Source organism: Chrysoperla carnea, chromosome 5 (genome assembly GCF_905475395.1).
Source record: "Chrysoperla carnea chromosome 5, inChrCarn1.1, whole genome shotgun sequence".
In the NCBI taxonomy this organism is placed as follows: Eukaryota; Metazoa; Arthropoda; class Insecta; order Neuroptera; family Chrysopidae; genus Chrysoperla; species Chrysoperla carnea.
In genome coordinates, this window is record NC_058341.1 from 19364050 (window position 1) to 19382746 (window position 18697).

Consider the following 18697-nt stretch of genomic DNA (forward strand, 5'->3'; position numbering starts at 1 on the left):
GTAATGACTGTATTCAGAAAATACGATCGATTAGAAAAAAAATTTCTAAGCAGGAAAAAAGTTTGTAGAAATTTTCCGATGAGGACATAATGAAGAAAGTGATCTTTAGAGTTGAAGTACACTCTATATTTATCGGCATATTCTAACAAAGTGAACACACTATATACATTCTGTAATACACATCTCATTATGAACAAAAAAGCGTATCACAGGTGGTAAAGCTATTGTGATTGTGAAAAATCACACGTACTAACACAGTGGAGACTCCCTTGTGGATACAATTTTCAAAAGAAAAAAAAAAAACATCCCCTCTCTAATAGATTACACATGCTTTAACACATACACACAAAGCTTTCGTAGTTCTTTTTTAATGAAAAAAACTGGAAGCTTTTTATTTTTCATAATTACAACCTTTTGAATTATAAATCGGTATTTATGTGACTAAATATTATGCTGACAAAAGCTAAAAAAATATTAAAATTGAAAATGAATTATTACTTTAAATACTTAGTATTATATGTTTCCCAACAAGACCGTGTGGCCTAATGGATAAGGCGTCGGACTTCGGATCCGAAGATTGCAGGTTCGAGTCCTGTCACGGTCGAATAGAATTTTTTTTTGTTTTTACTGTTTAACATTGACATACATTCCATATTTGGCATAAACTCAATAAAAAGATTTATTTTGGCGTATATAGGATAAATTTTTTGCCTTCTATTAAAATATAATTATACTTGCCAACAATTTGAATTGTAAATAGGCCATACGCAAATACATTTTCTTCACCCAAGGTTTAATTAAATTAGGTAAAATATGTTATGGTTTTTTTTTTTTCTTTGAAATAGGGAAATATTTAAAAGCAACCCTTGTTTAATGTTTTCTAAAAAAACTATTTCAGAAGGGTCGGTAGTATTTGTAACACGACATATTTTACAAGTTAATTATATTATTTAATTAATATTTATGAAAAATAATATTAGACCAGTCAATAAAGATTAGATTTACGAAAAAAAGTGTGTCCACTTTCTAGTTTTGGCTAAAAGTTTGATACATATCACCTTAGTCTATACACTAAAAAGTAAAAAACTAACGATAATATAATGTAGTTACAATTATTATTATTTTTGGAGTCGATGTCAGCTAAGGAAACAACTGTGACAGAACAGTTTTTGCTATATTAATTGGCTGACACCGACTCCAAAAATAACAATAATTGTAACTACATCATATTATCGTTACTTTTTGAAGTCGGTTTTTTTTGTTAAAAGCTTTTTTATTTTGTGATTTTTAGTGAATCTGAAGTACACTAACTAATTTGTCACTAAAAAAAGAATCATCGAAATCGGTTGGCGTGATATTGAGTTATTCGTCCTCTTGTCGTGCATACTTAATGCAAATTTAAGACTTTTATGGTTTTCTCATGGATGTTGTTGTCATAACTAGACCAAAATGAAATGGGACCACACGGGATGTGGTCCCATTATTATAACCAACTGATGTACTGAAACCCAGGATTTGCCTAGCGCTGAGTTTCCTAATTTCTTCTGGTTCGACTATGGCCGGACCAAACTATTTCCTTCGCTGCTGTATGAGTGCCGGGCAGTAAAAGAGAAAGTTCTGGGGTAACAAACATAAAAAAAATATAGTCGAATTGAGAACCTCCTCCTGTTTTGAATTTGAAGTCAGTCACCAAAAATCTAAAAATGACCTATTGAGAAATTGACTATCTTTGTCTTTTCATTTGATGGAAATTTGGCATTATATGAGCCGTTTTACCATTTTAACTAAAAGTTCATGGTAACTTATTTTAGAACTTTATTACTTGGACTATACAATAATAAGATATAAAAGGAAAATATACGCATGCGTATTATAAAATGAAAACGCGCCATACAAATATACACAACCCCTCACTAAACATACATAAAGTCTGTATATATGTCTACATTATTTATGAAACAGTTGTTACTACCCTTTTTTACACCCTGTACACACGGACACACTAGAGTGTGTTTTATTTATCATACAAAAATTATTTCAAAAATTTGTGCTGTATCAAAAATAGTGTGATTTGTGTTTATTAGTGTACAAAAAATAAAAAAATAAATTTGTTAAATTCTTCGAAAAAAAAACCTTTTACTTTTCCCCAATTGTTGTGAAAATTGTGTGTTAATATTTAATTATTTTGTACAAGATGGCGCTTAATAATATGATTTTCCTGGAAAAATAATAATTTCAAAAAATATATTGAAAAAGCGAATTAAAAATGACTTAAAAAATAATTGTTAATTTTTTTTTGGGAATTTTTCACAATTAAAAATGTAAGTCAAATTTTCTTAAAAGATTCAATAAGTCAAAGAATTATATTGACATAATTGAATCCATGGTTTTGATTACAAGAAAATCTTTTTATTAAACTAATTACAAGTTTTAATTTTGTCTTGATTAAATTTAAAAAACATGATCGAATTTTGGATTATAAATTAAATTATTTTAGGGTGCTGTAGCGATTTAATTTTGTTTTCCATAAGCCAAAAATTATAAACATGCATAGTCCTTGATTCAAGATTGAAGCAATTCGGACTGGCGATTTAAAGCTGTATTTTGTATCAAAGTTTATGCTTTTTTAGAAGATTAACTCTCCGATCACTGCCTAAAATAGATGAAATTCTAAAAGTTGTTGAAGACACGTAGGAAATTTGGCATAAACCAAAACATTAGTGAATCTGTTTGTAATGGTTGTTAAATTATCTATACATCTATTTGCTAAATGAAAGCGCGTTTTAACAAGATACTAAATTAAAATAGTTTGCAAACTTTCCAAATAAATTTCTGTTGTTTTTTTGTAAAATTGGCGAGTATATAATTGGAATAAGTATTAAAGTCGGGACTGGGTCATTATCGTTAGGATTGGTGATTTTTTCGTAGATAAGTTTTCTTATCTCTAAAGTTATTGGCATGAAAAATTTATGATAACCAAAACTGTCTGATTAAAATATTTAATTGAATATAACAACTTAGTTCGAAATTTAATATCTACTAAAATTATTTATGCGGCTAATTTGAAGTGAAAACTCGCGAGAAACATAGCCTCAGCACTCAAGTCACATTCCCCTCTTTTTATGAAATGGGACTGTCCATTTCTTTTTCAGTTTTTTTAAACTGGCAATATCTACACAGTATGGGGTGCTGGAAAGTTTACATCTCTATAAGGCATATTTTTAATTTTAACCCAACCTACATACCGATTTCCAACCCTCTAAATCAATTCGAAATTCGAGGAGGCTGTACTAAAGTTTAAAACCATAAAAACGCAAGAAAACATATTATTTCGACATAATAAAGGATTCTGAGAAATTGGAAACCCGAATGGCACATTCTTGACACTAACTCAACCTACAAATCGATTTTCTACCTTCTATCTCAATTTGGGAATGTAGTACTGAAGTTTAAAGCTACGAAAAACACGAAAAATATAATATTTCGATATTTTTATTATGAAACGTAATTTTTTACATTTATTTCAAATTTTTGTGTACTTTATATAAATTTAAGTCCGTCATGCATCATAACTTTTGCTATCTCAACACATTATACCACTTAACATATGAGGGTGAGACTGTATGTATATACTTCAATAGATTAACGCGCATAACTTGGTTCCTTTAGATATCTCGGATCTTTTAGATATCCTGTCTAGACTTTAGATAATTTGGGTCCTTTGGATATTTTCTGTCTAGGACGTATCCAATTCGGTCACTTCTGTTCTATGTAAGTCTACTCAAATTATAGGTAACCTTTTCATGCCTTATTTTGTGTATACAGAACACACAAACACTTCACAATGCTCATATAGGTGCTCATTTGAAAATGCAACCTTTTCGAAAAAAATCGTCGAGGAAAGTTTGGTAGACTCGTCAAAAAGAAGCCACTCACGAAATTTTAAGTATATATTCATCATTTAAGAAAAACCGTGGTGTCCTACTGTCTAGCTATAAATATACGGTTTCTTTTTTTGAGGTGAATAAAAATAAGTTCCTAATGATTTCCTACCAGCACAATTATAGATTATTAAGAATTATTCTACAGAACCTTTGATAGTTGAGTTGTAACTCACACTTGTTTAGCTACCGTTTAATTTTATTTCAATAATCACGTGTTCCAAATTATTTTTAACAATTATTTTAGTAATGCCAGTAGTTTTTTTCTTCTTAAATTCTATGCCCTCATTCATAAAGTGCCAATAGAATATCTATGTCTACATTTTGTAAACACAAGACGTTATATAACGTTTTTTGTCAAACATGTAAACATCTTACTATTATTATGATTATAGTATAGTGTTGTGATGTGTTTGTTGCAACGTGATGTAGACTTAACATCATAATTAATAGAATTATAAATAAAAGTTAATAAATCTATTGATTTTTACAGGAAAATTTAAAGTGAAAATAAATTGTGGAAAAATAAAATTTATAAAAGTGTATAAAGCATATCTACACATAATAACGGCCGCAAGATGTGTGAAAAAAAGCCATCAATATTTTTTTCACAATTGAAAGCAATGATTATTAGAAATATTTTATTAAAAAAGCGTGAAAAACGAAAAACAACAGCTGTAAGTCTTTTTATTTTTCTTTAGCATTAACTGTTAATTTGTACAGAATGGCCTAAAAATAAGTCCGAATATAAATTTAAGAAAATAAAGTTTCATAAAAATACCAAATTATCCGCCACTGTTGAAAACAAATCTTCTCTAAGACATAAATTTTTATCAAAAATAAAATTTTCGTTTTTTTTTACAGGAAATATTTTTACCACTATATTCATTAGGTGTATTAATTTTTATAAAAATTTTAATTCCAAATCCAAATTTTCCGGAAATGTCTGTGGCACGAGGTGATGCAAAATTATTTGAACATTTTCAACAATTTAAAAATCATACGGTTGCTGTTGTACCAAATACTACCGAAACAATGGTATGTAAATAAGAATTCTTCTAAAAACTTTTTCAAAGTTATATATAAATTTTTGGTTTTGTTTTGTAGAAATTTTTGGATGCCGTAAATACATTATGGTTAACAATGCACTTAGATCCAGGTTTACATCCTATTAATTGGTTAGTGTTTGATACACAAGAAGATTTACTAGCAGCATATTGGAAACAGCCATCCGATATTCCAATTGCTGTGATCTTTCAAAATGATGATCCAATTTCTGGACCACTTAAGTTTGTTCATTTTTTTATTATATCTATCTAAAATATTTAGGCGCTTGTCCCTAAAATAATATCACCTGATGTATACGCATTTCATCCACAAATTTTCAATTGAATACATGTAAATGGTATAGTAAATGTCAATTTAAAATTATTGAAAAATAACAGTTAATTAAACTTGTTGCATTCATTAGTAATTGAGAAAGTTAGAGGCGAAATTTGTTAGAATATAGTATTAAATTTTCAATGTGAAACATATACACAATCCATAGATTAATATGTACATCAATACAATTATAGGCCGTTGTAAAGTGTGTCATTACTATGGCAACTCCCTGAAATAAAACTCATGCACGAAGCGAATAACTTTGTTATAAAATTGTCTTAGAATCAATAATTTTGAACGTAATAAAGATTTTTTAATGTGCAAATTGGGTCTTCTCTGTTTTAGAGCCTTTAAATAGGATACAATGCATCAAAAACAGAAAATACATTCATAGAAAAATAAAATAAATAATACTTACAATTATTACATAATTGATTTTTTCCTCTTTAATATTTGCTGGTAAAATATTAAAAATTTTCTGCTCGGTGTATATGGGACCCCTTTCATAAAAACTAGTTCTTTATAGTATTATAGATTCTGCATGCCTGATAGCTTGCATTTAATTTATTGCATACTTCCGATTTACAGGGTGTTCCATGACTCGATGATCATAGCTGAAGAGCGTAGTATTCTTTGGACAATTTTAAGTCAAAAGTTCCTTATATACTTTTGTCCAAAACCCAATAGTTAAGAAGTTATACAGGCACTACTGAATTTAACCAATAAAGTTAAGATTGTTGAGTAAAGTATTATAATAAGTTTGTTTTGCATTTACTGTTTTTTCCCGGGAGTTTCGTTAGAAAACTTCAAACTCCTATGCATGAGGATATCTTAGATGCAGGGAGGAACCACCAACATTCATAATTTTTAACCTATTTCACAAGCATAGTTCCTGATCCGAGGATAAAGCGCCTAAAATAAATTTGAAATGGAATTTTTTTTTATATATTCTGTAATTTTAGATACGAAATTCGAACAAATCCCACGTATGTGGTGACACCGTTAACAAATGAACTATACTCAAGTCCGGCAACATGTCGTCAGATGAGTAGTCATTGGTCGGGTGTATTCCCGATTGAAACGGGTGAAAGTTGTCCAGTAAATCAGTATTATTATTCTGGATTTGTTGCATTACAAGCATTATTGGATTATACAAAAATTCGGGTAAATATTACAATCACGTAGAATTTTAGTTACCTAATAAATTAATAAAATTAAATTTTACGATTTTTATCCATTTTTAGTTGGATACAAATAATAACAATATCCAAGTGCCACATATTTTATTGGAAATGTTTCCAAAAGAAGCGTATATTGGTAATTGGATGGTTGCATTCCGTGTAATTATTCCATTATATATGGTTATGGCTCTATCACAATGTATTACATATTTATTGATTTTAATTGTGGGTGAAAAGGAGAATAAAATTAAAGAAGGAATGAAAATTATGGGTTTAAAAGATTCTGTATTTTGGTTAGTTCTATTTTCTTTAAATTTTCTCTACACATCTTACATTAACTCTACTAATAATTTTTTACTCTTCATATTTAACACTGACTCTATTATTTATTGTAGAGTTGGTGTAAATTTTGTTGAAAATAAAGTTAGTGTAAAATTGAATGAATATTAATGGAAAATTATTTTCAGGTTATCATGGTTTATAATTTATGGAATATTTGTATTAATTTTATCAATTATTAGCTGTGTTTTACTATTTACACTTCAAGTATTCCAAAATACAAACATATTTTTAATATTCTTATTGGTTTTACTGTACAGTTTGTCTGTTGTAATGTTTGGATTTATGATAACACCATTTTTTGATAAATCACGGGTGAGTATATTATTACATTAGAACATGGCTAAGCGAGATTGAGATATTCTTTTCATTTAAAATTCTTGTAATTATGAGCCGCTGTCTAAAATCACGTTCTATGCTCATGGCGCGGTGACTTGATCAAATGAGGTCATTTAAAATTTATTGGAGATACGTTAAATTTGAACAAATATTTGAAAAGAATGACCCAAAATTAGTGGGATTACATACTTGATTGATTCAAATTGGATAAAATTTACGTGTGGTAGAGCAAAATCAAATTTTTTTATTTTTATGACGTCATAAAGTTCAAAAAATCAATTTTTGGGATATTTTGGCCAAATTGTATGGTATTTGAATAAATTTTTTGTTGAAACGTACTAATTTTGGGTCATAGTTTTCATTTTTCGTGGTAGTTATTCCTTTATATTAGCAGAAAATTGTATTTTCTTATAATTTTCTTGTACCTCACAATTATTCTGTTAATTAATTCATATTCTCGCTTATCCAAGTCTGTTTTTCCTAAACCAAAATTTTTCTACGATGTTATTTTTTTTTTTAGACGGCTGGCATTCTTGGAAATTTTGCAGTAAATTTAATGAGCTTACTATATTTTATCCAAGTATTTATAGATGATTCAAGTTCGGCAGCATTTTGGACAGTGTCATTAATTAGTTCTACCGGATTTGCTCTGGCTATGGATAAAGCATTGGTTTTAGATATGTCTGGAGAGGGTGTTAATTTTAATAATATTTGGTCGGGTCCAGGCATACCTTTTGGTGGAAGTATAATTATGATGAGCTTGGATATTGTTTTATATGGATTATTAGCTTATTATTTGGATAGTGTAGTTCCAAGTAAGATATTATCTTTTTATACCTTTTATATATAAAATAATGTTAATTTTAGTCCCAAGTTTGTAACGCTTAGAAATATTGATGCTACAAACAAAATTTTGGTATAGGTGTTCATAAAATCACCCAATTATTCCAATTACGTCCGTTCGTTCTTCTGTCCATGAGTACGATAACACAAAAGCGGAAAGATTTATCGAGCTGGAATTTTCATAGCGTGTTCAGAGCGTGAAAAGTGACTTTGAGTTCGTAAACAAGCAACATCCCTATCCCTATTATATATCATAAATGTGAAAGTAAGGTTGTTTGTTTGTTTCGCTATCACGCAAAAACTATTGAATGGATTTGAATGAAACTGAACAATAATATAGCTCATACATCAGACTAACACATGAGCTATAATTTATAAAGATATATTTAAAATATAATAAAATTTAGTTTATGACATTTCATTGCGCCAATTGTTTATTTTCTCTTGTTTTTTGTTGCAATTGTTTCAAGTGATTTTTTCTTTCGGAAATTTTTAAGGTGAACATGGAACCAAACGATCGTTTTGTTTTTGTTTCAACATCACCTATTGGTGTCCAAAAAAACTTATTCCACAAGTACGTGTAAATGCGGTATGCTACTCAAACAAATATTTCCATCGTAAATTAAAATATCGAAAATCATTCTTATTTTCTAGATTTCCGTTCAAAATGGCGATTCCGGTTCATTTAATCGTTGTGACGATGATGAATCACAATTAATACCACAAGATATTGAACCGGTACCACGGGAAATGAAAGGTCGTGAAGCTATACGAATTGTTGATTTACATAAATCATTTATAAAGCAGTGTCGATCGGCCGAAGTGAAAGCTGTGAATGGTATTAATTTAACGATTTACGAAGGGCAAATTACAGCGATCTTAGGTCATAACGGGGCTGGAAAAACAACAATATTTAATATTTTAACTGGATTAACAGCACCCACTTCTGGAACGGCTCTTGTATTTGGTTATGATATTAGAGATCCCACAGGAATGCAATGTATACGTCGCATGACTGGAGTATGTCCTCAACATGATATATTATTCGATTTATTGACACCTAGAGAACATTTGCTGTTTTTTGCTGCAATTCGAGTAAGTTTTACAATTTAAGGAAAATTACGGCTCAATAAGCTTCGTTATAACTTTTCGCATATGCGAACTTATTTTACTTTTATTACAGGGAATTCCACCATCTTTAATTGAATGCGAAGTTACAAAAACTTTACGTGACATTGATTTGGCAGAAAAGGCTGATACTTATGCAAAATACTTAAGTGGTGGGCAAAAACGTAAATTAAGTGTAGGCATTGCAGTTATTGGTGATCCAAAAGTACGTTCTTCTACATTTTTTTAGCAATATTTATTTCAACCAAATTTTTCTCTTCAGATAATTATTTTGGATGAACCCACAGCTGGTGTAGATCCATATTCTAGACGGCACATGTGGTCTGTACTTCAAAATCGTCGTCATGGTAAAGTTATCTTACTTACCACACATTTTATGGATGAAGCTGATATTTTGGCTGATCGTAAGGCAGTCGTATCGAAAGGAAAATTACGATGTTGTGGTAGTTCACTATTCTTAAAGAATAAATTCGGTATTGGATATCATTTAACGCTAGTCCTTGAAGGTGGATGTCGTGAATATGCAATAACACGTCTTGTAACATCACACGTCCATAAAGCGGAAAAAGCACGTCGTCATGGACGTGAATTAAGTTTTATTTTACCACATAATGCAGTCGATAATTTTGCACCATTATTTTCGGCAATCGAACAAGAAATTAATAATAAACAAAGTCGTTTAGGTATTTCAAGTTATGGTGTTTCGATGACCACATTAGAAGAAGTTTTCCTACACTTGGAAAAGGGTAACGATGAGGAACCTGATGAATGTACTATGGATGATCTGTCGAAGAAAATGGTACGGAATCGTGCGCTGAGTCGAAGTTTAAGTTTACAAAGTAAAAGTACTAGTTATCAATCGCTGCAAAATGAGGGTTTGACGACTTTAACTGATGTCACGCAATTGAATAAAAGTAAGTCCAAATTTTGTTTTCAAATTTTTAAATATATTTTAGGAACTCAAACTGATAGTGGATTTTTATTGGTTCGAATCAAGGAACTAGATATAGTTTTCTTCAGCTGAAGAGTTTTTTTTTTGAATATTTTAAAACTAATAAGTATGTTTAAAGTTGACCAAAATTTTCCCAGAATCATAAATTCTTCCCAAACCACCCATTAATTATGCCACTATCCTCCAATTTGGGTTCCTTTTAATTTTACGTTTGATTCACATAAAAAAATTCTCATTTCAGCTGCACCGATATTGGAGAATGAAGTAGATTCAAATACTTTTAATACTTACACCAAACATCAAGCTGTAACCGGACTCGGATTAGAGAATATAATTACCAAACCGAATTCATTTCAAATACTTTTAGCCCTGTTACGTTTAAGAATTTTACGTTTATGTCGTGATTTACAAAAATTATATTTTATGATAGCCTTACCAATAGCATGTGCCGCATTTGGTCTTTATATCAATAGTACCCAAGTGATTGAACCAAAAATGTCTACGCTCTTGTTAAACGGCGACACATATGGGAAAAATACTAAACTTACAATTTACAATGCTACAGCAGATTCAACAAACTTAGATGATTTCTACGATGAGTTGTATAACGCAGGTGCATTGGAAATCGATACATATAATGGAAATTTCTCATTGTTGTTAGATATTTCACCACATTTGGCAGCACTGAATGTGAATTTATTTACACCACCTAATATTAGCGTCACTACTATGTATAATGATACCGCGCAACATAGCTTACCAATTATTATCAATTTATTAAGTAATGCCATCTATCGAATAATGATGCAACAACAAATTGATGAAGGTGGGGGTGCTGGTGGGGCAAGTATGTCCGATTGGCAACCAATTGAAATACGTACACATCCATTACAGCAGACATCGCAACCGGAAGCTTTTAATGTTGGTGTATGTTCAACGGCTGTGTTGCTGGGAATGATTTTTATTTTAGTTCCGGTTAGTTTGGCTGTGGATATGGTTTATGATCGAGAGGTAACGTTTCTTTGTATTTGCTCGAAAATCCTTTAAAGACTCTTCAAACTTGATTTTTCTTTTTTTTACAGATCCAAGCAAAAAATCAACTACGTGTCAATGGTTTATCATTTTTTATGTATTTTTTTACATATTGTTTAGTTTTATTCGGTTTAATGGTATTCATTGCGGCTGCACTATTAGGATTAATATTATTGTTTGATTTACCATCATTGCGTGAAGCACCAGCCTTTCTTACTTTAGGTCTATTAATCTTATTGTATTGTCCGTCATCAATATTATTTGCTACATGTATTTCGTATATATTTGATAAAATGGATTCGGCACAATCGATTCTACCAAATATTGCTACGTTTATTGGTTTATTACCGTTTATTGTTGTTATGTTGTTGGATATGTTAAGATTAGGTAAGTTGAGAAACAAAGAAGGCGTAAAACCGCCATTTTGAAAGAAGTTGATAATGTTTAGAGATTTTATAAAAAAATTAAAAATATTGTCTTTGGTTTACAACAAAAAAATTTTAAAACACAAATAACTTACTCATTTTTGCGATTGAATTAATATTTTTTTGAGATATCGCCTGAAATTGCTTCAGGATGTTATTTTTGTATTCGCGACTCAAAAATACTAACCTGCTCTCTACCGGCGTAATTATGAACTCGTGAAACGGCTGTAAACATTATCTTAGAGAAAATAACAAAATGATAAAGTGGTAGTGAATTCTCTTCTGGGCGAGCGTCTCGCGACAGGATGTACTAGACTGACGAAACAGTGAGCACACGGTAGTAGGATATCGCTTACGATAATTCCTCCGTTTTCTGTAATAGTGTACCATTTTTGAACGTGGGGGCTAAAAACTGTGACACACACAGGAGCTCAATTGATTATAGTATTGTTCCCAAATGCCAGAGGTTGTGGATTCGCTTCTCACTCTGAAGTACTTTTCTTTACCTTCTTTCAAAATGGTTTCAAATAAATTGTACAAAATCATAACTGAAATATTATTTTGACAGGTGGACGTTTAGCTTATATAATGCACGTGATATTTTCATTAATCAATACAATGTATGTACCATATGCAATTGTTTATTTTGTGGATCGTGTCCATTTAATGTGCCGTTTAAATAGTGCATGCAATGAGCTAACATTTGGTGATTATATGAGTGATGAGAATTTAGTAATTATTGTAATTGGTACATTATTGCATATACCAATTATGTCATGTATTTTATTAATTGCTGATGTTAAAAAGAGTGGGGGTAAATTAAGTGATGCCTTTCGATGTTTATTGGTAAGTAGAATGAATTTTTTATTTTTATACTTGGTTTTTTTTTTGCAGTGTAGCTTGCATACTAACTACGCTCTGCTGCCAACATGTAATCCAAGCCTTTTTAAGGGTAAATAGCCAAACACCACCGTCATTTTGCCACCTTTACCCTAAATAATCGTGTTTTTGACTAAATCATTTAACTCTACTAAGCGGAATTTTGATTTGTGTATCTTAAGATGTTAACACTCTGTGTAGACTGAGAGATTTGACAACTATACACCTTCATTAGAATTGGCAAGTGCCAAATTTTATGCAATATTTATACGCAGCTGGTTCAAGCGTCGAAGATAGAGCAAAATCTCTTTCGAATTACTTCCCCTCGGCTTTTCGGATTTTTCGCTATATCTCAAAATTGTATTACGAAAAGACACAATACTGAAAATATGAGTACTTTTGTGATTGTGAAGTTGCACAATCTTTGAGATTATACGATTTCGAACAAAAAACACCTCGAAATTACTCGAATGCCCCAAAATAACTCTCTTTTGGTGTTGAAAATTATATATTTTTAAAGCAAACAGAGCAGATTAAATGTCATGTTTGCTTCAAGGAGGGGGCAGATTCTCTTCGCGAAACGACCCAGTTCTTCGGAACTATGATCACTGTGGAATCAATCCATCTTCTGTACAAATGGCATGGCAGAGCTCTTAGTTGTTTAACCTCGGGTGCCTCCCATTTAAATCGACCCAAAAGCTATATACCTCGTTTTGGCTATTTGAGAATATTCTGCCCAAACCTTAAAAGGGGCTTGTGATAAATTCCTTTACACCCCAAACAGAGCGTGTTATCCTTCCAACCCATTTAAATCGATCCAAAGGCTATATACCTCGTTTTGGCTATATGAAGATTTTCTGCCCAAACCTTAAAAGGGGCATGTGATAAATTCCTTTACACCCCAAATAGAGCGTGTTATACTTCCAACCCATGACAGATAGATATTATTACTAGGTATTATTGAAATCAAAAATAAGAATATTTCTAATTTGGTCATAGGACTACGTTAATTTTGATTATTTAAAATTTTTGTTTTGTTAACAGAATAATAAAGTATTATCGACACCAATAGATGAAGAATGTAATGATAATTTAGATATTAGTGAATATGAAGATTCCGATGTAAAATTGGAACGTTTAAAAGTGAAAAATATATTAAATAAGAAAAGCGATGAAAAGCCGGTAGTTTTGGTACAGGTATGTTTGCAATTCTGTGGTATTAGCTCTATGAGAAAAACCTCAATTTTAACACTAAATGTACAAACTATCATTTTTTTACAGAATTTACGTAAAGAATATCATAAAACAGAATTACAACTATGCCCATGTTGTACTAAATCTACGGACACATTAGTTGAGAGTCCTTCAAAAGGATGTGGTGGTTCCTTTAAAGATTCGAGTCAAAGTAAATTAGCTTTAAGAAATTTATCATTAGCTGTGGATGCAGGTGAAGTATTTGGTTTACTTGGGCATAATGGAGCTGGTAAAACAACTACAATGCGTATAATGATTGCCGAAGAGGCACCGACATGCGGGAGCGTTCAAGTATGTGGACAAAATATAAATTCAAACACCCATGAAGCATTCCAATTAATGGGCTATTGTCCACAACATGATGCGCTATGGAAAAATATAACTGTGCGAGAACACTTGGAATGTTACGCTGCAATTCGAGGAGTACCAAGTAGAGACATATCACGCTTAATCGATTTATACCTCGAAGGTTTACAAATTCATGAACATGCTTCAAAACAAACACAACATTGTTCGGGTGGGACACGTCGTAAGTTAAGTTTTGCAATGGCAATGGTTGGTGGTCCAAAAGTAGTATTAATGGATGAGCCTAGTACTGGGATGGATCCGCGTAGTAAACGATTTTTATGGGATACAATATTAGCTAGTTTTCAAGGGAAACGTGGTGCAATTCTAACAACACATTCTATGGAAGAAGCTGATGCATTGTGTTCACGTGTTGGAATTATGGTGAAAGGAGAATTACGGTGTATTGGTTCCACGCAACACTTAAAAAATTTATACGGGGCAGGCTATACATTAGAAATTAAATTACGTTCACCGACGATTAATTCTGGAGATGGTACTCCACCAGCGGGTAATCATGATTATTTAAGTGCACGTGAATATGTAGAACAAATGTTCCCGGATGCAACAATACAAGAAAGTTTTGCCGATCGTTTAGTTTACAGTGTTCCACAACAGTCTGTGACATCATTAGCACAGTGTTTTAAGCAATTAGAAAAAGGTATTTATAGAAAGGATTTATGAAGCAAAAAATGTCTGTCTTCAACATATAAGGATTTAAAAATTTAAATTCTATTAAATAACGTTGTCAGGCTGATCTAGATTAGGTTAGAATGAAAAGCTCGGTCGATTATCGCTCGAAGGCCTGACGTTCATTGTGTTGTCCTGTATTCCCACCTTTTGGCAAAGTTCTTTTTTTGCCATGTCCATTTCCGCCACCTCGTTTAAACCGTTTAAAAAACGTGGTAGTGACCATCCACCTGTATGTTTTCCTCGGAACGCAGGCTGTAAATCTAGCGTAAACAGACTTTGTCGTTGCGTAACCTTTATAGCCACTTCATAACTAGACCAGGTTTGGTTCGTTAAAACAAACTCAGATATATTTGAGAAGGGATGTAGTTCTCATTACAAGAAATTCGTCAATATCACTCACGTTAGTGAGTTTTTGAAACTTATTTTTCCCAATAACTTAGACAAATGCTTATATGATGAAGACAGATTATTTTACAACTGTTTGAGCTCTAACAAAAAGTTTTTTTTTAATTTGTTTACAGCAAAAACCGAATTGGATATTGAAGAATATAGTTTTAGTCAAACAACGTTAGAACAAGTGTTCCTAAAATTCGCCCAATACGATGAAATCAATAATGAACTATAAAAAGAAAGAACTCTATAATTACGTAATTTATAATAATAAAAAAAAAATTTTGTGATAAAACTTCGTATTAGTTTAAACAAAATATATGTTCAAAAAATAAATGTTTTAGAAAAAAAAAAAAGTGTAAAAAAAAGTTGTAATTTAACAAAAAAAAAAATTTCATATAGAACAGTCATCTCTCGTATTTATCAAAATTTAAACGACATCGGTTGTTGAGCAATCAAAAAGCGGGGTTATATCGATTTTAAAAGCTTGTTTTTGATTCATTCGGCTACCGTTCCAATATGCACTGCCAGAATTGATTACTATACAAACAAGCAATAAAATTTATAAGACTTTTTAAGAAAAACGATTTTCTTCATTCATACATTATTTTATGTTTTGTGTTCGACATATTGGATTGTTCGTAATGTCATATATCTTAAAGCTTCGTGAGGCCATTTCAAACTGAAAATAAAATATTACTTGCGATCATTTTAAAGGCAATACTCCATTACTGTGGGAAAAGGAAGAATTTACTTGGGGATTTTCAATCAAGAACTTTCTGACGGCAATGAAATCATCGTCATCATTTGACTTTATGTTGCTTAGCACAATAATTTGAAAATCTGGTCTTAATAAAATAGACATTTCTGAGTGATGGGAAATTTCATTTTGAAATGATCTCACTGGCAGTCTTAATGTAATATTTGGCTAAGCCATGTCAAGCAGAGAGCGATTTGTCATAATGGATATTGATCGCACAATCATTAATTTGGTCATGCCGATTTGATCTGATATCTCAAGTCCTGAAGTATTAGTACCCACTGTAATATATCATTTTCTGTATGACTTGGCCTTTAATGTGATGTAATTTTTAGACTGATATTTCAGCCGGAGGAATCAATCTTTGATTTGAAAATTAATGATAAAAATATCGCTCAATCTGACAATGCATATCGAAACAAAAATGTTTCCATTTGATCGTGATAATAATATATTTCGAAAAGAGAATTTTCGAATTAATAATATATTCGTTGTGGGAAAAAAATAAATGTTTTATATCGTGAAAAGAGAATAATTTTGCAATTAAAATAATAAACAATAAAAATGTTTTTAAATATACAATTATAGTGCCTAAAACTTTATAATTTTTATAAATTTACTCTTAAAATAAATACTTATTGTAATTTAAATTAAACAAATTATTTAAAAGAAACAAAAGTTCGTAAAATTAAGAAAAAAAATATATATGTAATGTGTAAATTGCTTAGGAGTTCGCCACTGGTGTCACTAAATAATTTACATAATCGATAATAAAATTTTTCTGGCATTTCATACCTGCGTGATTTTTCGTATTGTTGTTGTTGTTTTTTAAACGTCTTTCCTCCATTTTACTTTAGTCATATAATTAAAGAGTGTCAAAAATTTTGAATTTTGAAGTTAGGTTGTAGAATATAATGAATAACATTTCTCATTACAATAAGATTTAACATCCCATAATAAGAAACAAATATTTACACTGGGAAATCATAAGTTTGATCCGATAAAAAAAATTAAGAGAAATCCTCATTTTTAAATAACAAATATACTATAACAATTTTTAAAGCGTATATACAGTCTTAAAAAATACACACTGTATAATGTGAAATAAATTATCAGCTATTATTTACGACATACGTATATATTTATAACCATAGACATAAAAAATGATCTAGTTTTATCCCGTTATTCGTATTTTTTTAAAATGAATGCCAAGAAAATGAAAGTACTTTAGTTTTTTTAATGTTTTCATATAAACATGTATTAAGCGAACGCTTTAAAGCAATTTTTACAAATAATTATTTGTAAAATAAAGTAGTGCAAATTAAAACAATCCTAACCTTATTAGTCAAATTCGTAAACGTCTCTCGCAAATAAAATTTTTTTTTTTTAAATTTGCATTTAAAAAAAGTAAAACTACTTGTAAACTGCTATAATAGCCTTACTGCCTAAACTAATAAATAAATACTAAACTAATCAAATCAAATTGTGAAAATATGTTTAAATATTTATAGGTTATTTTATTTTTCAAAAAAATTTTAATCGAAAGTTTGTTTAGACATGAAAGAAATTAATTATTTATCGCAATTATGGAAAAAAATTATTAAAAATCAATCGATTTATATATTGACTATATATATAAATATATATCAGTTTTTAAATACAGTGTTTATTGTTTATTTCTTTTTTGGAAAAAATTAATAAAAAAAAAAAAGAAAAATTGTTTTTATTGTAATACATATTAATATATTATAAATACACATTAATACGAAAAATTATTATTATTATTTTATTTAAAAAAGGAGCGGGCCTCATCCTTATTATCTGATGAATTTTTAGAATGCCTCAAACACCTACCCAAAAAGATCTGCCAGTTTTCCTACTATTTCTGCTAACCACCGTTTTACTTTACTTTACTTTAATAGTGTATATCCCCTAAAAGTTGCCCTCAGATTCTCCACCAATCCGTTTAAAATTTACAAAATTTACGGGAAAATCTCTCCGCCTGGGAAACACTGTTTTATACCCAGTGTATATGTAATATGTCAGCGGTATTTTATATTAATACCGTTGTGATGCTTAATTAAAACATCGTCGATTGGAAGGAAATCCAAATTTTGATGTAAATAGGCAAAAGTAAGTCAGTGTCTAATAAAAGACCATAGACCGTAAATAATACTTAATTGATATGAGAAATAAACTAGGTTATGTAGTATGACATTTAAAACAAAAAATATAATATAGTAATTTTTATTATTTTTTAATTACATTAATTGTTTTTTTTTTTTTTTTTACAAAATAAATTTTTTTATTTCAAATTTCATATATAAATAATTGTGTTACACGATATATATTTAAAAAAAATATATAATATTATTAATTTAAATAATAGTAAATAATAAAATACATTCAGAAATCTCTTACAGTCTCACAAAATAATTAATTTTTTTTTTAAACATTCATACAAATCATATAAAAAATATTTCTATTAACATTAATTGCATAAGGAGTTCCATTTTAAACGAATCAAACATTTATCTTACTAAGGAAAGGATTTATTCTTGAAAGAAAAAGTTCTTACAAAAGTTGCATCATTTCTTCCCTCTTCAACTTTTGTAAGAAACTTTTCTTTCGAGAATATACTTTTTACAAAATAAATGCCCGATTTGCTTATAATAGCACCCTCCTGTATATATTCAGGCATATAATAAACTCAGATTGCTAAAGATTGAAAAAATAAATTTGTTGCCCTTGCTTATCTTCTTGTTTCTCAAAAGTGTAAGTTTCTATTTGATTTTGTTCAATATATGGGAGCA

General features: G+C 30.1%; 1 protein-coding gene and 1 non-coding gene across 2 annotated transcripts; both read left to right on the top strand.

The window, feature by feature from the left end:
- The first annotated feature begins 531 nt into the window (after nt 1-531).
- Trnar-ucg lies at nt 532-604 on the top strand. Its single transcript has one exon. It is a non-coding gene; the product is annotated as a tRNA-Arg (tRNA).
- A 3915-nt stretch (nt 605-4519) lies between these two features.
- On the top strand, nt 4520-15375 carry LOC123300631 (cholesterol transporter ABCA5-like). Its single transcript, XM_044883229.1, has 17 exons — nt 4520-4618; nt 4806-4979; nt 5049-5230; nt 6287-6488; nt 6569-6798; nt 6973-7159; nt 7704-7998; nt 8524-8615; nt 8681-9121; nt 9210-9359; nt 9417-10068; nt 10348-11117; nt 11189-11525; nt 12132-12409; nt 13487-13639; nt 13724-14702; nt 15256-15375. Exons 1-17 carry the CDS (start codon nt 4520-4522, stop codon nt 15357-15359), a joined length of 5325 nt encoding a protein of 1774 aa, XP_044739164.1. The 3' UTR covers nt 15360-15375.
- Nucleotides 15376-18697: the final 3322 nt, after the last annotated feature.

Coding starts and splice junctions, on each gene's coding strand:
- LOC123300631 (XM_044883229.1), top strand. CDS start 4,520: ATGTGTGAAAAAAAGCCATCAATATTTTTTTCACAATTGAAAGCAATG. Junction 4,619..4,805: donor AAAAACGAAAAACAACAGCT/GTAAGTCTTTTT, acceptor TTTTTTTTACAG/GAAATATTTTTACCACTATA. Junction 6,799..6,972: donor TTAAAAGATTCTGTATTTTG/GTTAGTTCTATT, acceptor AATTATTTTCAG/GTTATCATGGTTTATAATTT.